At 56.1% G+C, this 23,218-nt stretch overlaps 2 protein-coding genes across 3 annotated transcripts in view; one reads left to right on the top strand and one right to left on the bottom strand.

Annotated features, from left to right (window-relative positions):
- The window catches only part of BAIAP2L1 (BAR/IMD domain containing adaptor protein 2 like 1), a 117,972-nt gene extending 106,104 nt beyond the window's left edge, over positions 1-11,868 (top strand). The window contains exons 12-14 of the mRNA XM_017861643.1: positions 869-1,049; positions 11,041-11,078; positions 11,553-11,868. Coding sequence (XP_017717132.1) covers positions 869-1,049; positions 11,041-11,078; positions 11,553-11,628 — 295 coding nt within the window. The 3' untranslated portion in view covers positions 11,629-11,868. The remainder of the gene's footprint in view (positions 1-868; positions 1,050-11,040; positions 11,079-11,552) is intronic.
- A 1,665-nt stretch (positions 11,869-13,533) lies between these two features.
- On the bottom strand, positions 13,534-23,212 carry BRI3 (brain protein I3). Of its 2 annotated transcripts, XM_017861644.1 has the most exons (4): positions 23,062-23,212; positions 22,549-22,651; positions 22,115-22,179; positions 13,534-13,946 (listed from the first exon to the last, which is right to left on the bottom strand). In XM_017861644.1, the coding sequence occupies exons 1-4, from the start codon at positions 23,201-23,203 to the stop codon at positions 13,855-13,857; spliced, it is 402 nt and encodes a 133-aa protein (XP_017717133.1). In that variant the 5' UTR covers positions 23,204-23,212; the 3' UTR covers positions 13,534-13,854. The 2 variants fall into 2 exon arrangements, with proteins under 2 accessions (XP_017717133.1, XP_017717134.1); XM_017861645.1 differs by lacking the exon at positions 22,115-22,179 and having other exon boundaries at positions 13,535-13,946.
- Positions 23,213-23,218: the final 6 nt, after the last annotated feature.

Raw genomic sequence — 23,218 nt, 5'->3', positions numbered from 1 at the left:
CACTGCACTCCACCCTGGGCAGTAAGAGTGAAACCCCGTCTCAAAAAAAAAAAAAAAAACTTTGTGAGGATATGTTTATAAACCGCTAAAAACATTACAGTGTTTTAGGCCAGGTGTGGTGGCTCACGCCTGTAATCCCAGCTGAGGCGGGCGGATCACTTTGAGGTCAGAAGTTCGAGACCAGCCTGGTGAATATGGTGAAACCCCGTCTCAACTAAAAATACAAAAAATTAGCTGGGCACACTGGCGTGCACCTGTAATCCCAGCTACTCGGGAGGCTGAAGCAGGAGAGTCACTTGGACCTGGGAGGCGAAGGTTGCAGTGAGCCAAGATCATGCCATTGCATTCCAGCCTGGGTGACAAGAGTGAGACTGTCGCAAAAAAAATTTAAGAATACAGTGTTTTGGGCCGGGCGCGGTGGCTCAAGCCTGTAATCCCAGCACTTTGGGAGGCCGAGACGGGCGAATCACAAGGTCAGGAGATCGAGACCATCCTGGCTTACACGGTGAAACCCCGTCTCTACTAAAAAATAAAAAAACTAGCCGGGCGAGGTGGCGGGCGCCTGTAGTCCCGGCTACTCGGGAGGCTGAGGCAGGAGAATGGCGGGAACCCAGGAGGCGGAGCTTGCAGTGAGCTGAGATCCGGCCACTTCACTCCAGCCTGGGTGACAGAGCAAGACTCCGTCTCAAAAAAAAAAAAAAAAAATACAGTGTTTTGCATTGATATATGTACTGTGTGTGCGAGATCAAGATCAGGTTTTGATTGGTGACGTACCGTTCCTGTTGTCCTTGGTCAGGGACATGGAGGATGTTTGGGGCTTGGTGGTGAGACATTATCTAACATGTGCTGTGTCCTTTTTGGGTTTGAGCCCCACGCCAGTGAGAAGCATCAGCACCGTGAACTTGTCTGAGAACAGCAGTGTTGTCATCCCCCCACCTGACTACTTGGAATGCTTGTCCATGGGGGCAGCTGCCGACAGGAGAGCAGACGCAGCCAGAACGACATCCACCTTTAAGGCCCCAGCGTCCAAGCCCGAGACCACAGCCCCTGTGAGTAAAGCCACAGCGGGGCGTCCTGTGTCCTGGACTCGCCATCCCGACTGGGAGGCACAGGTTGCTGTTCCCTCAGTGGTGGCCGCCTTGCTCTGCTCTGCCCCCGGTGGGAGGGTGGTGCCCCTCTCCCCGGGAGGAGGGGCCTTGCCGCCTTTAATCCTCTAGATTCCCTTCTTTGTCATGCAGCCTTTCACCTCCTTGACTTCAGCCCTTCTTTCACGTGGACTCTGTCTTGTCAGGGACAGTTTACACACGGGCGCCCCTAGTTTGCTAGACTTTATTAGGTTTCTTCTCTCTCCTGCCTGGCTGCAGTCTTTTAGCCATTGAATCACCATTTTCTTTCATTTTCTTATTTTCTGAAGAGAGGTTTAGGTTAAAAGTGGTAACTTCATCTTTCTTCAGAAAGTCTTTACTCCCAGGCACTGCGGATGTTATCTTTAACCCTAAACCCTCTAGGCACGGGGTTTAGGGCTAAAGATAACCCTGAAAGATAACCCTAACGTGCCTCTGGGGGCCCAGCATGGAGGGCCTGGGCTCCCGGAACCAATTCATCCACTCCCGTCACTGCGCATGTCTGCTGGGCACCAGGCCCTGGTGCGGGCTCTCCAGATAGAGGAGAACAAGGCCAGACTCCGCCTCTTCGGAATTTCTGTTCTAGTGATAGGAAGCAGACAATAAAAAATCAACAACATCGACACTAGAAGCCATGCAGAGAATAACACAAGTTGAGGTGATGGTGGGGTGGGGAGCAGCGCGGCTGGACGTCCCTCCCAGGCTGGGTTGGCCGAGGTTAGTGTGCCCTGGCGTGAGGCCTGTGGGTGAAGGGGAGGAGACCGGGTGGTGGTGTCTGCACCCCTTGCTCCAGAAGCTGTCTTGCTTTGGCAAAAGGAGCCAGGCCCCTATCCCCTGTGTCCGGGGCCTTTGTTCAGCTGTGAGTGGTGCTCAGGTGGAGTCTCTCAATGATGTGAAATGGATGCGCTTCTAAAATGTGCCTGCCCCGGACCTTCGCGTAAGCCTTGAGGAGTCTGGGAGCATACACCTGCCTCGTTGTGGACTACAATGGCGTGGTTTGGTTTAGGAATGCTAGCTTTTGAAACTTCATTCAAAACGTCTTTGAGGCAGTGCAATGGCTCACGTCTGTGTAATTGTATTTTTTCGTAGAGACGGGGTTTCACCGTGTTAGCCAGGATGGTCTCGATCTCCTGACCTCGTGATCCGCCCGTCTCGGCCTCCCAAAGTGCTGGGAGGCTAAGGCGGGAGGATCACTTGAGCCCAGGAGTTTTAGACCAACCTGGGCAACATAGCAAAACCCTATATATACAAAAAATATAAAAATTAGCCAGGTACTGTGGCACATGTCTGTAATCCCAGCCGTTCAGGAGGCTGTGATGGGAGGATCGCTTGAACCCAGAAGTTCGAGGCTGCTGTGAGCTGTGATCATACCACTGTACGCCAGCCTGGGTGACAGAGACCCTGTCTCAAAGAAAAGCAAAGAAAAATGGTTGACAGTGTAGTTGTTTGAATCTGGACCCAAGTCAGCTACATACATTGTAATTGGTGGACAGGTCTCATGAGGCCTTTTCTGGCTGCAGGTCTCCCCTCTGCCTCTTGTCCTTAGCAGTCTCTTTGTAGAAGAATCAGTCATTTGTCCTGGAGGGGGTCCCCCATCTGGGTTTTGCTGGTGGCGTCCTTTCTGCATTCCCCCATGTCTCCTGTATTTCTGTAAACTGGTAGTTGGACCTCAGGCCCTGCTCAGAGTCTGTTGCTGTTTTGCTGGTTTGCCTGTTGTGTTTTGCTGGAGCATTTCACCAGTGAGGAGGCACATGTGCGTGTCTGTCTCTTTTTGTGATGTTAGTGGTTGTTGATGTTTGCCTAGCCTGCTGCTTTATTAGGGCTGGATAATGCCTTTTAAGGTAAAAGAATCTTGCCCCCAAAAATCACAGCTCTGGCATTGTAAGTGAGAACACTGACACTTTAGCCAACCCTGGATAGTCTCCAGTGTTAGAAAACGAAAACGTACCATTGTCAGTGTATTTATCGTGTGGATAAAGCCTGGTGAAGAAAGCACTGTTGCCGCCATTCTCACTGCAGGGAATTGGATAAATGGAAGAAGCCTGGTTGTAAGTGTCAGTGTTCTCGGTAATGACAGATTCTTCCTTACTTAGCATTGGGGAGTGTAAAGGTGACCTGGCTTCATTCCTTTTTTTTTTTTTTTTTTTTGAGAAGGAGTTTCACTCCGTCACCCAGGCTGGAGTGCAGTGGCCAGATCTCAGCTCACTGCAAGCTCCACCTCCCGGGTTTACGCCATTCTCCTGCCTCAGCCTCCCGAGTAGCTGGGACTACAGGCGCCCGCCACCTCGCCCGGCTAGCTTTTGTATTTTAGTAGAGACGAGGTTTCACCGTGTTAGCCAGGATGGTCTCGATCTCCTGACCTCGTGATCCGTCCGTCTCGGCCTCCCAAAGTGCTGGGATTACAGGCTTGAGCCACCGTGCCCGGCCCCTGGCTTTATTCTTAAACCTCTTCGTTGGCTGGGTCACGACATTCTGTCAGTGTCAGGAGGCTGCCAGCAATCTAAGGATTGTGCACGGTGCGCGCCTCTTACCGGCTTCCCACTTCCTCGGGCAGCAGAGCTTTAAGCACACCACTGTCCCCGAGGGCCCTGACCCGGAGGGCTGGGCTGGGCAGGGGGTGACCTGGTGCCCTGTAGCCTCCACCAGCGCGGCTGGCCCATGTGGACACCACTGCCACCCTTCCCGCCTGAGCTGGTATTCTCAGCTCACACCCATGAGCTTCAGCCTGTCCCCTCCACAGGAGAGATTCCTAGTCATCCTGTTCCCGGCTGCCTCCATGGGCTCTACCTGCCAAAGCTCACTTCCCACAGACCACCCTCCCTCCAGCCCTCACCACACAGACACACACACACACACACACACACACACACACGCATACGCATGCACACGCACACCGTCATCTTCGGGCCCCCTTTCTGTCTCGAAAGCTAGTAGGCTTTCAGGCTTTCAGTTTAGCAGCCTTTCATTTCTGGTTTCATCCAAGAACATTCAAAAGCCCCAAATACCTCATGAGAATGCCCTCCTTACACAGGTTCTGATAATTTCAGTTGTCATTGATTCTGCACGTGTTTGAGGACTGACTGCTGATTAACTTCATGATCACTGAAATCAGTGAGAAGGCCTGTACTGCACAGGGGTGGAGGTGACGCCCACAGGGAGGTCATGTTTATCACTGATGGCAGCTGAGATTCCCTGGGCAGCAGACTTCTGTCAACACAGTCACATGGCAATGAGGGGATGGCTGTGGGGGAGAGGTTTTGTAGACAGAGATGAGACTGTCCCAACAGCACTCATCCAGCCGGCCTCTACTGGGTGGCCTAGAGCCAGGCCCTCAGGACACAAAGAGGAATGAGACCCACCCAGGGGTGGAGTCCAGGGAGCGCTGGATGCATGGGGCGAGGACAAGGGGAGAGGCCGGGGTTCCTGGGACGCATCAGGGGAGGCTTCTAGGAGGAAAGCATTGGAGCCAGGCTCTGAGGCACGAGCTTCGGCAAAAACACGAGGCCTAGGCATTGCGGTGACTCGGGGGGGCTCGAGAGCTGGGGTCAGGCAGCAGCTGGAGAGGCAAGACGAGCCCCCACGCTGCCATCTGGCTTCTGACTGGGCTGCGAGGGGAGTGGCGCTGCCGGCCCGTGGTGCCCTCCTGTCTTTCATACCTTCACACCCTTTGTACCTCATGGTGCTTCCTGAGCGGTGCCTGTGCTGGGACCTCCCGGGAGGTAGCAGGATCGTGGGGCCTCGTGAAATGGAGAAAGGAAGGCACAGAAGAATGGCAGCTGCTGTCCAAGGCAGGTTAGAAACCCAATTCTGAAATCTCAGCCAGCAGCTTCTTGGCCTCCACATCAGTACGCTTTCCTGATAAGACACGCCATGGTCACCTGCCTGCTATTATTTTAACATCCTGTGCAGACTGTAAAAGCATTGCAGGGAGGGACCACAACTGTCAGCCACATCCAGCCTCCGTGGACAGCGCTCCTTCTGTCAGACAAGTGACGACGTTTCATCCAGACTGACCCCAGTCAGGAGTTCCAGGAGCGCAGCTGTGGGAAACAGCCTGCAGACGCGTCAGCGCTGCTCCAAGGGCGGGAGCAGGGGAATGGCCGTGTGTTCTGGGCCTCCTGGCCTCGCAGCCTCCCGCACCTGCAGGGAGCACGGATCAAGCATCTGTGTCAGGCACGAGCAGCGCAGACGTAAATGCTCCCTGGCCAGCCCATCAGCCACAGGGCACACAGGGCAGCAGAATGCTTGAAAAACGGACAGTGCAACAAAGGGACTAGAGGTTTACATTCATTCATTCATTTATGAGACGGAGTCTTGCTCTGTCCCCCAGGCTGGAGTGCAGTGGCGTGATCTTGGTTCACGGCAACTTCCACTTCCCGGGTTCAAGCGATTCTCCTGCCTCAACTTCCCAAGTAGCTGGGATTACAGGTGCCTGCCACCACACCCAGCTAATTTTTGTATTTTTAGTAGAGATGGGGTTTCACCATGTTAGCCAGGCTGGTCTCGAACTTCTTATCTCAGGCGATCTTCCCACCTCAGCCTCCCAAAATGCTGGGATTGTAGGTGTGAGCCACCATGCCCAGCAAATTTTAATTAATTTAAGTAGCCATATACAGCTGGTGGCTGCCACATTGGACAGTTAGGAATAGATCATACAAAACAGGACAGTGCTCCATTTAAAAACTTGCTGTAGCTGGGCATGGTGGCTCATGCCTGTGATCCCTGCTACTTGAGCCCAGGAACTCAAGTCCAGCCCGGGTGACAGAGAACCCATCTCAATATATATAAATAAGAAGCTTGATCCATAACGTGGTGGTCGAGAAGTAGGTACCATGGCTGAGGCTCAAAAGATTACAGCCTGCCAGGTGCAGTGGCTCACACCTGTAATCCCAGCACTTTGGGAGGCCAGGGTGGGAGTATCATTTGCACCAAGGAGTTCAAGATCAGCCTGGGCAACATAGTGAGACTTCGTCTATATAGAAAATTAACTAAAAAACCGGCCAGGCGTGGTGGCTCATGCCTGTAATCCCAGCTACTGGGATTGGGAGACCGAAGCAGGTGGATCACCCGATGTCAAGAGTTTGAGACCAGCCTGGCCAACATGGTGAAACTCTGTCTACTAAAAATACAAAAAAAATTAGCTGGGCGTGGTGGCGGGCGCCTGTAATCCCAGCTACTCAGGAGGCTGAGGCAGGAGAATCACTTGAACCCAGGAGGTAGAGGCTGCAGTGAGCTGAGATCATGCTACTGGACTCCAGCCTGGGCAGCAAGAGGAAAACTCCATCTCAAAAAAAAAAAGAAAAGAAAAGAAAAGTAACTAAAAAGCCAGGCATGGTGGCATATACCTATAGAGTCTGCTCAGGAGCCTGAGGCAAGAGGATCGATTGAGCCCAGGAGGTCGAGGCTGCAGTGAGCTGTGATTGTGCCACTGCGCTGCAGCCTGGGTGACAGAGCAAGACCTGTCTCAAAAATGGCAGCCTTTGCCACCTGAAAGCCCCGGGGGACTCTGGCACCCTTGAGGGCCGGGAACACAGTCCTGGAATTAGGCGTCTCAGCATTTGTATGTCCACCTGGATTAACTTAGCCTTCCCTAACCAAAATGCCTGAACCAGCTGATGATGTGGGGGAAGCTGTATTAGAGCCCAGGCCAAACACTGGGATCCATGAGAGCTGGGAAAGCATCCTCATGCTTTTTAAAAGCATTTCTCTATGTAGTTTTACATCCAGCTACTGTGAGTTACAGGTCATTTAACACTGGAACGCTTAGGCTCAGGTGTACAGGGGGCCATCCTCCACAGAGCAGCCCACTCACCTGGGAAGCCCCACGGCTGTCCTGATGACAGCGTGTCTTGCCCGATCTGAGAGCAGGGGCTTCTCCCCAGGGGGCAGGGGAGACTTGCTAGGACTCGAGCTGGGGGCTTGCCACAGGTCACGTGATACCTCTTTCAGTTTTTATTAATAATGATAAGATCTCATTATGTTGCCCAGGCTGGTCTTGAACTCCTGACCTCGGGCAGTCCTCCTGCCTCGGCATCCCAAGGTGCTGGGATTACAGGCGTGAGCCACTGTGCCTGGCCTAAGTTTTTTTAATTTACGTATTTTCTACTGCAGTTCCAAGTGAGGAAGTACTGGCTCCCTCCCAATATATTTTTAAATAAGCACACAGCTCTCCTTTTGAAAAGCAAGCCTACATTTCACAGCGCGCGTTCACCATGGTGTGAGCCCCTCCTGAGAGCAGCCGGTGCCCCGTGTGCAGGCCTGCACGCATCTTCGTTTGCATCACAACGTGGGCACCTCGGCTTCCAAAAAGATCCCGGTGACTCAGAGCGGTTGACTTTTCCCTGTCGGGGCCTCAGCGTCCCCATTTTGAGAATAAAGGGGTTGAACTAGATGCGAAGTGAACTGGAAGACAAGTCCGGACCACAGACGAGGACTGGAATGGGTGTTCACACTGAAGACACAGGTGTCAGCGAGGGCCACTTTTGTTGCAAGTAACTGGCCTCCAGCTGGCTTGGAAATGTTCCTTAGGGATATTCCGTTCTGCTCAGGAGCAAGGCCACTCTGCGCTGGCCCGGATCACTCTGTCCTGCCCTCTGCAGTGAGGGCCACCGGCATTCTCTGCTGCGGCCTGAGGAAAAAGCGGTGCTGGGTGCTCCGAGCTGCCCGGGACCCCTCTGAAAGCTGGATCAACTAGTCCCCCACCCTGGGCGCATGGCTATGCGGTGGGCACCCCGGAAAGTCCGTACAGTCAGGAAGGGGTGTGGAACAGGCATCGGGTGACAGGCGGTCAGCCAGTGTCCACACACGCATTTTGGATTCCTGGGGGAGATGGGGGATCACAAGATGTGTCCACCCTGGCCACAGTCAGCCGCTTGGTGGCCTCGCTGTACAGTCTCCAGTTGCAGCCCAACCCACTCTCGTAGTGGCCAGTGGTTTCATGGCCTTCGTGGTCTCCTGTCTTGCTGGGGACACAGGACGTGCAGCAGGCAGTACCCGCGGGGCCCTGAGTGCCGGCGGCAGTGCTGCCTCTGCCTTGGAGGTGTCCCCCACTGCAAGGGTAGGGAACAGGGAGGAGGGCAGGTCTAGCTTCAGTGGCCACCACAGTGGGCTGAGTGTGTGCGGTTGAGACAGGGACGCAGGGAGGACACTGTGAGGCCCTCGGACGCCACCTGATAAGAGGCACCGTATGTGCCAAGCCCTGCCCTCGTGAGCCTGCTTTGCCCTGGAGAGGGAGGCAGAGAGGCTCCTGCCCATCCTGTATCCAGAGGGAGCGCTGAGGTTTCAGGTCCCTGAGGAGCATGTAGATGTTAAACGAGAAATCTGCCTGAACACGTCCACTATGTTTTTTTTTGTTGTTTTTGTTTTGTTGGGTTTTTTTTTGTTTTGTTTTGTTTGAGATGGAGTCTCGCTTTTGCCCAGACTGGAGTGCAGTGGCGCAATCTCAGCTCATCGCAATCTCTGCCTCCCGGTTCAAGTGATTCTCCTGCCTTAGCCTCCTGAGTAGCTGGGACTACAGGCATGCGCCACCACGCCCGGCTAAGTTTGTATTTTTAGTAGAAACAGGGGTTCTCCATGTTGGTCAGGCTGGTCTTGAACTCGTGACCTCAGGTGACCCACCCACCTCAGCCTCCCAAAGAAAAGTGCTGGGATTACAGGCGTGAACCACTGTCCCCGGCCCAATACGTATTTTAAAATGAACATCGTATTACAGAATACCACAGACAGAAAAGCACACAATGAATTTTCATGATGCGACTCCGTGTACCTAGCAGGATGTTCCCGGCTCCCAGGATCACCCGGTGTGGCCCACCTCCGTGACCATCCCTTCTCCAACACCAGACTCCCCAAGCCCTGGCACGGAGACGGCCGTCTGGGGTGGCCCCATAGGGACAGCTGCTCAGCGCTGTGCGGTGACCCGCTGTCTGCACAGAAGCTGGTTCTGGCTCTCCCATTGATGGGCATCTGGTGTTTCCGGTCTGGGCTGTTTCCCCAGCGCTGCCCGAGTGTCTCGGTGCCCATGGGTATGTGCCCTACCTGTTCCTACAGGGAACAGGATTGCTGGGCCTCAGGTGTGTGTACACAGGGTTGGCCCGACACTGAGTGGCTTCAAGCTGTCATCTTAAGCATTCTTTTTCCTCCTCAGTCCTCCTGGCAGGAGTGGGTGCTTCTTGCTGCGTTCCTTGTGAGGATTGACTGGGACCCCTTTAAAGTCCCGTGGGGGCCCAGGAGGCTCTGAACAAGCTCCGGGGTGTGCTCGGGGTGGGCGGAGGGTGTTTCTGGTTTCCAGTTTGAGAAGCGCCTTCCCCTAGTATAAGCTGCACAGGGAGTCGGTGTTGGCCCCAAGGAGTCAGAGGACTGCAGTGGGAGAGGAGGGGAGGGCGGAGTGGAGTCAGGCTTGGCATGAAGTGTGCCTCAGGCCCAGCCACGGCCCGGCCGCCTGCCCTCTGGGCCACAGGCCGCCTTTCTGCAACAGCGTCCACGAATGTCAGCGCCGTGAGCACACGCGACAGGCACCCTGGTGCATTTAAATCATAAATGAGCCCATCAGCGCAGAGCATGACTCACACCAGCAAGGACTTCCTCCGAGCCCTGCTAGGGAAGCGCTGCGTGCCCTGCAGGGAGAAGTCACTTTTGCAGCCATTTAAAGCCCTGTAGGATGTGCGAGGCAAGGCAGTGGCTTTGTGCTCCAGTGATGAAAAGCAGACACTGAATTGGCCCCAGCTGCCCTGCCCAGGGGGTCTAGGGAGGGTGGGGTAGGTCTCAGGCCACAGCCCTGGGGCTTCCAACCTGCCTTCTGTGTCCACAGTCTGTACACCCAACATGCAGTGGCGGCCATCCCAGAGGAGGCCTGGCCTGGGCCTCCACCTCCAGGAACGGCCTGCACTCCAGCGCCGGCATCGGGCATGAGAGGGCCTCCCCTAAGTCAATCTTCAGAGGTCTGCGTGCTCCCTGAGACTCCTGGGGGTGCCGGGACACTTCCTGGGGCTGCCAGGACGGTGTGGCCGGGCCGCAGGCTGGTTACACAGTGTTACACTGCCCTCTCCTGGGCGGCTGCCTGACTCCGCTCCCTGTGCGTGGGCTGGAAAGATTGTTCAACCCTGCAGGCTTTTTGCGGTGAGGGAAAGAAGGCGGCACACCCCTGGCCCTGGCCCGCACTGGGTGGCAGGTGCTGGAAGGAGGTGTTGCCGACCCCGAGCCCTGCAGGCACCTTTGAACTTTGGTTCCACCTTCTCTCTTCCTCAGTTTTTCAGCTTCCTACAAGATCCCTGGCTCCAGCAGCCCCAAAGTCAGTGGGGTTTTATTTTTACTTCCTGTTTCTTCGTGTCATGCTTCAGGAGTCAGCTCCCAAAAGGCACACCCCAGTCACTAGATTCTGCACTCAAAAGACCGTGGCTGAGGACCTGCGGGATCTGCTTCCCCCGAGTCGGAGAGGTTCTGTTTGGCACAAATGTTTTCTTCTGTGATGTCGCTGTTGCTCAAGCTTCATTTTGTGAAACTGTTTCCGAGTTTAGCAGACGGCTCCACATCATGGGTGACCCGCGCAGGCAGTGCCATGCTCTGTCCACGCTCTGACACCTGGGAGGGCCGTTAGCGCCTTTCAGAGCGTTTTCTGTTCTTGCCTTATTCTTCCAAGTGAATTTAGACAGCCTCACAGACCCAGACAGGGCACTTTTAAACATCCCTTATGTTTTAGGTGTCTTTACCTTCAGGTCTTATTAAAAATCTCCAACACAGGCCGGCCGCAGTGGCTCACATCTGTAGTCTCAGCACATTAGGAGGCCAAGGTGGAAGGATCACTTGAGCTCAGGAGTTTCGAGACCAGCCTGGGCAACATAACAAATCCCCATCTCTACCTGAAATAATGTTTAAAAGACCAATTCCAAGCCCTCCATAAACCTCTTTATCTTTCTCACAGAACGATGCCAACGGGACTGCAAAGCCGCCTTTTCTCAGGTAGGTGTGGCTTCCTGCGTGAGCCTCAGCATGTGACATTGCTCTTCCCCATGATGTCCCCGGAAGGGCCTTCGGTGCCCTGCCCAGGAGGCCCAGCCTGAGAAAGGCCTCAGCCTGTGGAGCCATGGGGGACTGCAGCCCCCTGCTCCCTTTGCCACCTGCTTTAGACCACCCTGGGAGCAGGGCCTGCCCACCCCAGAGCGGCCCCCATATCACGTGCAATGCAGGACTAAAGAGGTGTGGGTGCCCACATCCAGAACGTTTAAAACCAGGTTCGTTCTGCAGCGGGTGGTACGGTGTAGGAATCATCACTGAACAAAACTTCCACACTCAGAAACGGCTGCTGGGACCTGTACAAGCTGGTGAGGTGGTCAGTGCACAGTCTCACAGGGAAAGAATGGGTTATTAGCACTGTTAAAATCCAGTTTCCCTCATGGAGTGGAAGTTCTGAAAGGTTTTCCTTATCCCCTGCAGCGGAGAAAACCCCTTTGCCACTGTGAAACTCCGCCCAACCGTGACGAATGATCGCTCGGCACCCATCATTCGATGAGAAGACGGCCAAGGACTCTCCCGGGCCTCTCCGGTTCTCCCTCGCGGAATGATGGGCACGTCCTAACTCTAATGTCGCCTGCCTAAGCAAAGCATGCTTCTCTGTTTCACGTAGTTGGGTTGACACGGTTCTGCCTTTAAGATAAATGAGTAATAGTCTAATGACCAACTCAGTCATTTAAAATATTTTCTTCCTATTCTGTTCAAGAAACAGTAAAACTTGGTTTTAATCTTTACTGTATTTTTTTTAATGAATTTTTTTTCCTTAACAGCCAGAATAAGGGATAGTCTATGCTTTCATGACTGGCTTTCTGCACCTGATGTCAATGAGATCCGTTTTATCAAGCACGTGCTCTTAGTAGCATTATGTCTAAAGAAAGTATCACGGAAGTTTGCATTTCAGCATGCAAATCGTAATTTTAAGTAATATAAATTATGAAAATACTATATGAATGTAATTTAACTTAAAATGTTTAATCAAAGTGTAGAGCTTCCAGAGATAGAGACACCCCTGCCCTCCGTCCGACTGTACCAGAGCTGTAAGTGCTAAGACGCTTTGCCTGCCCTTATCACAGCCACATGGAGCACTTGACGAAATCCCTTCCGAGACCGCCTTTTCTTGGTAGCTAGGAGTCACTGACTGGATTCGCTGCACACAGCCCATCCAGGACACAGGCCTGGGCGTCGGAGTCACGGCTCCTTGTGTTCTCACTCTGCTAGCTGGCCAAAGCTGCATCCGTTACCAATACACTCAAACTTCTCGGGGTCCCGGTTTCTCCGTGTTTGAATCGGCTACAGACTCTCAAAGGATACGTGTAAAGCCAGGATGACCTCTGGTGCCTGGAGAGGGTGGGTTTTTCATGATGCCCTCAGAACCTGGCCCTGTGGTACGGATGTGAGGACTGTGCACTGGCTGCCCTAAGCCCGGGGCTGGAATTCACCTCTGGCTGCCAAGGATCTGGACCCAATTCCCAGCCCCGCCCAGGTACAGGGGAATCCCAGCATTTTGTGAGGCTGAGGCAGGCGCGTCACCTGAGGTCAGGAGTCGCTACTAAAAATACAAAAATTAGGCATGGTGGTGTGTGCCTGTGATCCCAGCCACTCAGGAGGCTGAGGCAGGAGAATCGCTTGAACCCGGGAGGCAGAGGTTGCAGTGAGCCAGATCATGCCGCTGCCCTGCAGCCCAGGTGACAGATTTCCAGCCCAGCCGCTGTGTGTGTGTTGTGGGGTGCTGGGGCTATGGCTTAAGTGCACTACTTTCCTGTGAGGCTGAGACTGGGAGAGGTTACATGCAGGTAAGCCAGTGGACGTGGGCGATGCTTCAGACTCCTTCCAGCCAGGTCCAGCAGTGTCACCATCTGCTGGGAGGACAAACTAGACGCGCCTCACCCCCCCCCCAGGAAGGGCTGCAGGCACCATGAACTATATGTGAACGCCTCCAGTCTGTCCTACAGAAGGGCCTGCAGCCACATGAGAATTCAGTCCACGCAAACCCCGTGGCCGTGTTCCCCACTTCAGACGTCAGAGGCAGGGCTCAGCCCCATCTGGTGCTACGGGTGACACCTGGCCTTTGGCGTTCCCCCTTGGGGATGGTTCTGGTTTTGTTACGGAGTTGAAGACTAGGACCTGGGGGTCTCAGATGCAACCTGCAGGCCCCAGGTTCCACCTCCCAGACCAGAACGGGGGGATGACCTTGTCCTTGGCACCGAGGTGCCTGTTCTGTAAATGTCAAGTGATTATAATTTTAATAATAAAGAACTTGAAAACCAGCATATTTTCTTGAGCTGTAAGCACCTGTTGAATACAAGGTGGTCAGGACTGGCCTGGGGAACGCTGAGGCAGCAATGGGGGCGTCGTTCCGGTCTTTCCTGGGTGTCTGAAAGCACCGAGTAAGCAGCACCAGGTCAACAATGGTATGAATCTCATTTATTGAAAACATTATTTCTCACCTTTCTCAAATTGAAGACTGCAGAAAATAAAAGCAGTGCTTTATTGAGTTGTCATGAGCCTCGGGCGGGAGCAGCAGCGCTGCCGCTCCACGCTCCGGGAAACCGCAGCTGGCGTGTGCCACATCTGTCCCACCTCGCTTTACAAAACAGTTCTGAAGCTTAATCAAATAAAACTATTGTACACAACATTTACATTAGAAAAAGAGCTGGGGGAGGAGAGCTGGGCCTGCTGCTCCTTTAAGCGAAGGTGGCTCCGCAGTTGGGGCATCTTCGCTTCCTCAAGGCAAAACAGCAGATGAACCCAAAGGGGAACAGGATGATGGCCAGGAAGATGCCCAGGAAGGTGAAGCAGTCCTCCAGCACCCCGACCCTGCGGCAGAGAAGGGCAGAGAGGGCGGCACCGTTAGGACCCGGGCAGCCAGAACCCTCACCCCTCCCACCCTTGCACTCAACCAACCAGTGGCCACGACTGACATGGGGACCTCCGGTGAGGGACAGTGACAATCTGCCTGAGAAAACAGCCCCCCACCGCCCAGCCACAGCCTACTGGCCCGGAGAGCCCCAAGAACCATCTGCATGTGCCTGTTCATAGAATGGCCAGAGCTGCTATTTAATCACTAACATTCAAAGAAAAGAGGAAGAATAAAACAGTTGAAAAGTCTTATCAGTTAACCTTGAAAGGCAAGGCTGGGTGCACGATGGCTCCTGCCTGTAATCCCAGCACTCTGGGAGGCAGAGGCGGGTGGATCACCTGAGTTCAGGAGTTCAAGACCAGCCTGGCCAACATGGAGAAACCCTGTCTCTACTAACAGTACAAAAATTTGCCAGGCGTGGTGGCACATGCCTGTAGTCCTGGCTACTTGGGAGGCTGAGACAAGAGAATCGCTTGAATCCAGGAGGCAGAGGTTGCAGTGAGCCGAGATAGAGCCACTGCACTCCAGACTGCGTGACAGAGTGAGACTCCAACTCAAAAAGTAAAACCTTGAGAGGCAAGATCATTTTGGTGCCACAAGCCACACATATCTGCTCTTAGAAAAGGAGCAACCAGAGGCCGGGCACGGTGGCTCACACCTGTAATCCCAGCACTTTGGGAGGCCAAGGCAAGTGGATCACAAGGTCAGGAGATCAAGACCATCCTGGCTAACACAGTGAAACCCCATCTCTACTAAAAAAAAAAAAAAATACAAAAAACTAGCCAGGCGAGGTGGCAGGCGCCTGTAGTCCCAGCTACTGGGGAAGCTGAGGCAGGAGAATGGCATAAACCCAGGAGGCGGAGCTTGCAGTGAGCTGAGATGGCGCCACTGCGCTCCAGCCTGGGCGGCAGAGCAAGACTCCGTCTCAAAACCAGAAAAGGAACAACCAGCAAGCTTAGTGGTCCCGTCAGTATTTGGGCTTTTTTTCCTTTGGTAGTGGGGGTGGGTTAATAGGAGACTGCAGTCGGCCATGTTCACACAATGTCTGAAGGCCACTTATTTCTCAAAATGTGATATCAAAGCCTCCTTCTCAACAAAGTTCAATGTAACAGACTAATGAAGGCCATCCCACAAATCCTGCGCCAGTGAGCATAGGTTCAGTGACCTGAAATCATCGAACCCAAGTGTCAGTTTCAGAGGCCCTAAAAGTAGGAAGCCAGGAGCCGAGTGCTCAGCTCAGCATCTTAGGCTATTTCTGGAAAGTTCTGGACACAGCTGAAATTAACCACACTAGCCAGCTCAGCACAAATGAGAAAAGCTTTGCTCCCACCAGACAGGGAGCCCCCTACTGGCTCCTTCTGGTCCTCCTGAGGGCCCAAACCCCCCCATCCAGCCAGTACTGAAGTAAGTGGAGAGAGAACACAACAGGGTGGGGGTGTCTGACAGGTGACGGGAGCTGGTGCTTAGTGGGGAAGGGGAGCCTACAACAAGGCGGTGTGGTCGCCTGCCTGCAACAGGGAAGCGTGACTACCTGTGCCTTGCTAAGGGGAGAAAACTTGGTTACCTGGGGAACCCTACTCCCATCCCAGCACTCTGCATGTTTCCAAGCTGCTTTCTGGGAGTTTGGACTCATGAGGGCCACTGCCTCCACCACTGCTAGACAAGGCAGGCTGGGGAGCCCAAACCCCACCCACAGAACCTATTCCCTGCTTCTCCAGGGATTATGGAAAATAAACCAGAATATTCTGAAGTCAGGCTTTCCACTGCTGAAAGAAAAAGTTGCCAGGCATGGTGGTTCACGCCTGTCATCCCCACACTTTGGGAGGCCGAGACAGGCAGATCACCTGAGGTCAGGAGTTCGAGACCAGCCTGGTCAACATGGTGAAACCGCGTTTCTACTAAAAATACAAAAACTAGCCAGGTGTAGTGGCGGGAACCTGTAATCCCAGCTACTGGGGAGGCTGAGACAGAACTGCTTGAACCTGGGAGGCGGAGGTTGCAGTGAGCTGAGATGGCGCCACTGCACTCCAGCCTGTGCAACAAGAGCAAAACTGTCTCCAAAAAAAAAAAACACTTCATGCCCACCTGCCTCCCTCCAGCCTCCTCAGGGAGGTCCCTTCAGCCGTCTCCAATGGAGCTGGACACAGTGGCTCATGCCTGCAACTGCAGCACTTCGGCAGGCTGAGGCAATCGCTTACAGCCAGCAGTTCAAAACCAGCCTGGGCAACAAAGTCAGTCCCCCCTGCAACACCTCTACGAAAATTTAAACTTAACCAGACACGGTGGTACACATTTGGAAAAGGGGGACTGTTCAGCCGGTTTGGGGAAACTTTTCTCCTAGAGTCCCTGTGTCCATTCGTTCTCAAAAGGCTCTGAGAAGTCCTGCGGCTCGCTTGTACGCAGTGTTTCCCAGACTCACACAGCGCCACCTGTCTGTGTGGAGGGGCGGAGCCGGGCTGCAGAGCACACCATGAAGCTCCAAGGCGAAGCCAAGCCGAAGACCCCAGCCTGTCAGCAAAGTTTCTACTTCTTGCATGGACTTTTACAAAAGTGTCCCCTATCTAAGCACCACAAGGTCGTCAGGCCACCACAATTGTTCAGCCTTGCCCAGGGCTGCCCCTGCCAGTCCAGACTGGGCAGGACACCTCCACCCAGCCCTGCCGAGTGCAGCTTGCCCTGCCCGGCTCCAGGACCTTCTCCCCGGGGTGTCGGGTGGGCAGAAGCCCCAGCGCCACAGCTCCCAAGACCACACAGTCGAGGTGGGGGAGCCTCGGGAAGGCCGAGCACCAGCTGTGTCCCCACAGATGGCCATGACAGGCTCCGGGGGAGCTGGAGGGAGCCAGTGGCCTCAGGCCTCTCAAGGGAGCGTCTGGGCTTCCTTTCCCGTTTCCTCCACGGCATCTACAGTCAAATCCCAGGAAACACACTGGCTGTATATTCTGGTTAGAAAATGTCCCATGAAAAAGCAGACAGGGAGGGTGAACCAGCTGAGAAATCCTTCCAGGCAAGAAGCCTGCCCCGCTGGAGTGGTCCCCAGTGCCACCAGGCCCCCCCTCAGCCGGCCCAATCAGTGACCATCTGAGCACCTCGCCTCAGGACCAAAGCTGCTCAGAGGCAGGGCTGCAGGCAGAGCTGACTGCCTGTTCAAAGGCCCAGAGGTGCCTGGGAGGAGGCTGGGCAAAGGGGTGTGGGTGGGGAGCCCAGCTGGAGCCCGCCCATGGGGCACAGCAGGTGCAATGGGCGGGGCTTCAGTGCTGCCTGGTGGCCCCGCCCACACCAGCTTCCCACCTGCAGCTGCTGCTCTCACCAAGTCCAAGGGCAGCAGCACCCTCCTGCTTCCTAATTCTCCATCCAGACCCCAAAACCCACCTACTCCGGCAGAGCTGAGAAGCGCAGGAAGGCTGCTCACACACGTTGGATTCCCACTGCCACGGGCCAGGGCACTGGCCCACCTGAGCGCCAGGATTTCCAGCAGCGCCAGCCCAGCCCACCCAGGCCCCGGCGCTTCTCAGCACGATTCCCAGCTCTGGGGCTGCAAGCAGCGCCATGGGCCAAACCAAATGCACTGACCCCACGGCCTCCCAGGCACAGGGAAACACCCTCCTCCTTCCAACCCACGGAGCTTCCGTCCAGACCCATCCTGTCCTCAGCCAGAGCACAGGGCTGGCCCGTTTGTGCCACCCTGGGCTGAGCCCCTCAGTCCGGGGACCCACTCTGGCACCTCCTAGGGCAGCCTCCCCATCCCTGGTCCATTCAACCCCCACCCTCCTGCCCGCCTCCACGCCACTTAAAGAGAGGGCAGGAGGGCCAAGGCCCCTGGGTCTCTGGGGAGAGCGAGCCTGTTTCCCTGCAGTGCCGCCCGGGAACTGGACAGATCCAGCCGCCCCAGGAGGCTCAGGCCTCCGCCAGCAACAGGAGGCTGTGATCCAGACCCGAGAACACTGAACGGGCTTTGAAGGCCCGAGGGCTGGCCAGGAGAATTCGGCCCTCACCTCTGGCTCTGGGGTCAGCTGGAGGGTGGGCGGCATACCCTACCCCCCAGGATTCCACAGCCGCACCCTCAACTTCAAACACCAAGAGGCGCTGAAGGCAGAACTCACTGTCACTTGACAGCAAACTCACCTGGCAGCAACATGTGACCTGAACTGGTGTGTGGCTATTTATAGTCGTAATTTATCCTAGTTTATCTGAATATTCATGTCTTGCTGCAGAAATATTAATGTTTTAACTGCAGTACTGCCCTAGACCTCAAAAGGAGTGTTGGCATCAGGTGCTTTTTAAAACCCCAAATCTTCGTAACTGAGAAACACGATCCAACTTCTAGGCCAAGACTCCCCAAGCTGCAGGGCCAGCACTGGAGGGGAGAAGGGGAACCCCCGCCCCGGAACAGGTGCCGTCCCCGCCAGCCTGTCCGTCCCCACAGCCTCCAGTTCTCCTCCCTTCCAAACCCAGAAGAGCCCACCTGGGTTGGTGGGGTGGGTTTCAACCTTCTCAACCGCTCGGGTCCTGACCGGCTCCCTCTAGCCGCCCCTCCCCCATTCTTGCGCAATAGGCCACGCGGCCAGGGAGGGATCACGGCCACTGGCGAAATTAGGGAACTGACTAATTCCAAGAGCACTCCCTTAAGGCGACTCCAGCCCTGCAGTGGAAGTGGCCAGTCATGCCACTGTCATCCACCCGGAGCTGGGCCCTGGGACAGTGGAGGCCACAGGGCTCCCGCCTCACCAGGGACAGAAGGAGCTGGCAGCAGGGCTCTGAGCTGCCCAGGGAAAGGGCCATCCTCACCCTTCCTGTGTCCCCACAGGCAGTTTACAGGAGCCTGAAGCCCAGGGTGTGTCCAGGGCCTCCCAGCCAGGAAGAGCGTGGCTGGGATCTGAACCCGGATGGGCTCCCCAGTCACAAGCACCCATCCTGCAGGCCCATTCTCCCTCCAAGGCAGCCCCCAAAGGCAGTCAGTGCCACAGAGGGCTGCCCCAGGGCACCCAGCTGCCCTCTGTGCACACACAGTGGCCTCGAGGCACCATCCAGGCCCAGGAACAACCCCAGACCAGCACACCTCGCTGGAAGGTCGAGCCTCGCCAGGAAAAGGGGAGACACAGGGCTTCCTCAGAGGGCTGCGGGCCTGAAGCCATGCTCAGCGCAGGACGAGGTGGCCCCAAAGCAGCTCCAGCCAGCTTCTGGCTGTCCCAGGGTATGCACTCCCCACAGGGGTAGGGGAGCTGCCTCGCTTAGGGACAGTTCACCAGGACCTCCCAGGGCCATTCCCAGCAAACCCAATGGCCAGGGCCAGCCCCAGCCTCTCCTGTGGAAGAAAGGCCTGAGACTCTGCCTGCCACCACACCCACCCCAGCAGTGCCACTTGGCCCGCAGCTGGGGGCAGAGCCCAAGGTTAGAAACTCAGGAGGCCACTGAGGCAGCACTTGGACCCTGAGGTCCACAGCCCTGCCCAGCAAGCAGCCTAGGTCCAAGCTCCAGCCCATCCACTGCCTCCACACCTCAGACCAAGACTGTCAGGACAGGGACAGCCCATAGGCCATGCATATGGGCAGGGCCATCCCAGCTAACTCAGCCACTTCCTCAACCAGGGGAGTTCTGGCTTCCAGGTCACAGGCGGTCATCTGGAAGCCCAAGGATGTCACAGGCTCCTTCCCCTCCAGCCCTTCCCAGGCCCCACAGTCACCCCCCGTGCCCTCCACAGCCCACCTCTGCCCCTCAAGGGCTGTGGCAACCTCCATGCTGGCCACTGAGCCACATGCACCCTGGACCTCTGAGCAACATCCGCCCTCCACAACTGTTCCTTTCACCTTCCCTAGGAAAGGTGAAATCCTTTTCAGGACTTCCTCTCTCTGGTCACCCCCAAAACTAAATACCCAATGACAGCCCAGCCATACTCATGGGGGACTGGTGCAGGCCAGGCCCTGTGTTGCCAGGGCCTTCCCCACTCCTGCGTTCCTGGTTTTCAGGGCACAGGCTCTGCTCCAGCCCAAGAGAGCCTCCCAGTGCGGCCACCTCATCCCGCACCTAGGTATAACCACACCCCAGCAGAGAAAGATTGGTCTCCCTGGGCAAGGGAGAACCCGGTTTCAGAGAGGCCCAGGCCTTGGGCAGGGCAGGGCAGGGCAGGGCAAGGCAGGGCAAGGCAGGGCAGGCGTGAAGCAGGAGGGCGGGAGGAACAGGGGCATATCCACCGCTGGGCTGCGGAAATGCTTCTTCATAAACCGCTAAAAAGGGCAGACGGAGTCAGGAAGCTTCAGCAAAGGCCTGGCCAGGGCAGCAGAGCCACAAGGGACATAGGCTTCTCTGGCCAAGCCTCACTCAGAAGGACTAACAGACGTGTGACTTGGACAAATTCCTGCCATGCCACCAGGCAGGGAGGGGGACAGAGCCCGGTGGGCTGGACCTGGGGCAGGAGGAAGTGTGGTCATGTGAGCGGTATCCTGTCTCCCGGCCCCAAGACAGCAGGCGGTGACCAGAGGACCAGACGTATGTGTCTCCACTCTCCTCATAGAAAGGAGTGGCCCAGGGACCACACACCCCCTCCCCACGCCAGCAGCAGAGCACCCAGCCCCCTGCTCACCCTCTGGCTGCTGCAGGGCACAGGGGCCCATCCCATGCCCAATGCTGCTGCAGAGGCAAAGCCTCGGGGAGCGGGGGCCACTCTCCAGCATCCAGGGCACCACAGGCAGAGCGCAGGGACTTGCGTGCTGGGAGGGCCTGGCTGCAACCCAAGAGGTCGCCGGAGGATCAAAGAGTGCTCTGGTCCCAGCTTAAAGGACTAAGGACCCCCCAACCTTGTCCAGAGAGGACCCAGCCTCCACCCTGCCTGGTGCAGCTGCCCAAGGGCAGAGAGCACAGTGATCAAGTAACCGAGGACCCCACTCCTGTAGCCTCTGGGGGCCGAGCCCAAGATCCTCCGCAGCAGAGCAGAGCACAGCCTGACCCCACTCCAGGTTCTGCGTAGCTGGGGAGCACTGCCGGGTCAGCGGAAGCCATGGACCTCCACAGGGACACAGCTCCCACCTAGGGAAGGGGAAGTGGCAGGGCCAGCACCTCCACACCGACAGCAACTGCGCCGCCACCTGGGCGCCCCCCAGCCCTGGGATATCTGGGCCATCCCTCGCTGCCACTGGTCTCCCACATCTCCAAGTTCAGGGGCTTTGGGCAGAGAAGAGCTAAGAGCTTCAGAGACACCTCACCAGGCACCCTCATGTCCCAGACGGGGAAACAGGCCCCGCTGTTCCTGGTAGGACCAGGACTGGAACCCGGCTCCTCCGGCAGGCTGGACACTGGGATGGCAGGGCATGGACAATGACACGCAGGCAGACCCTCTGCTCCTCCATGTTCTGAGTCCCCTCCACGTGCCTTCACACCCACACAGCTCTGCCAGCCCCCTCAACCCGGTGCAGCTCCCTGAGGAAACTATGTCCCGGAGGCAGCCAGCGCCCCACCCTGCCCTCCCCTCCCCTCCCCTCCCCTCCACCTTCACTCCAAAGGCCAATGTTTCTGCTGGGTGGTGACCAACTGTGTCAAACTGACGTCCCAGTTAGGGTTTGTCACGGGGTCCCTATGCAGGCAAGCGGCCACAACCTGCCCCTGAGGTCCCAGCCTGTTGTCCCCACCTCTGGGATGCCCTCCCTCTTCCCAGGAAGTTGCCTGCTAAGGCTCTGAAATCACTTCCCCATGACTCTGCTCTAGGCCTTACACACACAATTTTGAAATCAAGTATAAGTCCAAACCAAGGTTTCTTAATTCCATCTCAGTGGCTTCAACTTCCTCCTCCCAGATACAGCTGAAAACCCTGTCCCCGCCAACTCTGCCCCTACTTTCTAAGCAATCTGAACACCCACAGCTGCCAAGAATTTATATTTAATTAATCCTTATTTAAACTTGAATCCTCAAAACCTCCACAAAACAAGCCTCTAGCTGCACCTCAGGGTCCTATGAAAACCAGAAAGCCTGTGCAGGTCCAATGCCAGGATGTGGAAAAAAATCACTCCTGCCTCAAAGAACCACGGGGCTTCCATCCTGGTCCAGCTCGTGAAAGAGCGTTTCCAGCCAGCTTTGGCTAAAGCAGCTCTTACAGCCGTCCTTCTCCCACTGAGGTCTCTCCTGCTGGTGCACTTACTTCCAAATGCCCCTTCCGGAAAAACGAAACCTTCCACCACCTTCGATGATCGACTGCAGAGTAAACTAGTGGAAATTAAAGGAAAATGCAGACACCTGATTCCTTGCAAGTCCCAGAACAAAGACAAGACCACGAGTCCCCTTGTTACCTTTTCTATATCGCAATCACTTGGGGTGCAATACCCCAAAATCTAGGAAAAGGAATCCACCCTTTTGCCCCCACAAAATGTGTTCAGAGCCAATGGTGAGTGGACCCACGCTCTTCCACACTGCATACGGGCAGCCTGTCTGTCCCTCCCATAAAGGGCTCTGATCAAGATCCAAGTCAAGCCGGGCCCACTCCCACAAGCAGAGCTGACTTTGTGAGGTCCTGGGGGGTAGGGCGGTGGTCCTCAGAGCTTCCAGGGCCAGTCTTCAGGCTGCAGACCCACTCACCTGCAGACGGGACAGCCTCCCACGACCACGATAGAGTTGGCAGGGTACCGGGTGACGGTCCGGCTGTGGATGTTGTAGACCCTGGGATGGTGGGTGGGTATCCCTGTGGGGGGGGAAGACAGGTCATTAGGGTGCAGGGAGGAGAAATCGGACGGCGACGGGGACTACTCATCCCGTCCCCCCACCTCCACCCCGCTAAAAAAGCCCCCGGTCTTTTCCACCCTCTGGACGGCCACCGCGGGCCTGATTCGGCGCTAATCTGCCAACAGCGAGCGCCTCGTGACACAAAGTTCATCTGGGGCAGGAATCCGGCCCCGCCGGGTACGACGGGCCCGAGGACCAGAGCCCCAAGGAGCAGGCTGGCCCTCGACGACGCGGGGTCCCGAAGCCGGCCCGGGGACCTCCAGCTCCAGGAAGGACCCCCAGGCGGGCCCCGCCGTCCTCCGGACCCGCGTCCCCGCCCGGGCTTGCCCCTCGGAAGCCGCTGGCGGGGAAAGTTGGTTCCGGGCCCACCTGTGACGAGGTAGGGGTAGGGCGGCGGCGGGGGCGCGGCGGGGATGGCGCCGTAGCCGTGCGGGCCGCACGCGTAGTCGCCCTGGCCGGCCTCCAGGTTGTAGGCGGGCGGCCGCTCCTGCAGCAGGGGCTTATGGTCCATGGCGGCCCGGCCGCG

The sequence above is a fragment of the Rhinopithecus bieti genome, unplaced genomic scaffold (genome assembly GCF_001698545.2).
Source record: "Rhinopithecus bieti isolate Rb0 unplaced genomic scaffold, ASM169854v2 scaffold_62057, whole genome shotgun sequence".
NCBI lineage: Eukaryota > Metazoa > Chordata > Mammalia > Primates > Cercopithecidae > Rhinopithecus > Rhinopithecus bieti.
The sequence above is the reverse complement of the archived record's forward strand: the minus strand, read 5'-3'. Positions and strand labels throughout refer to the sequence as shown.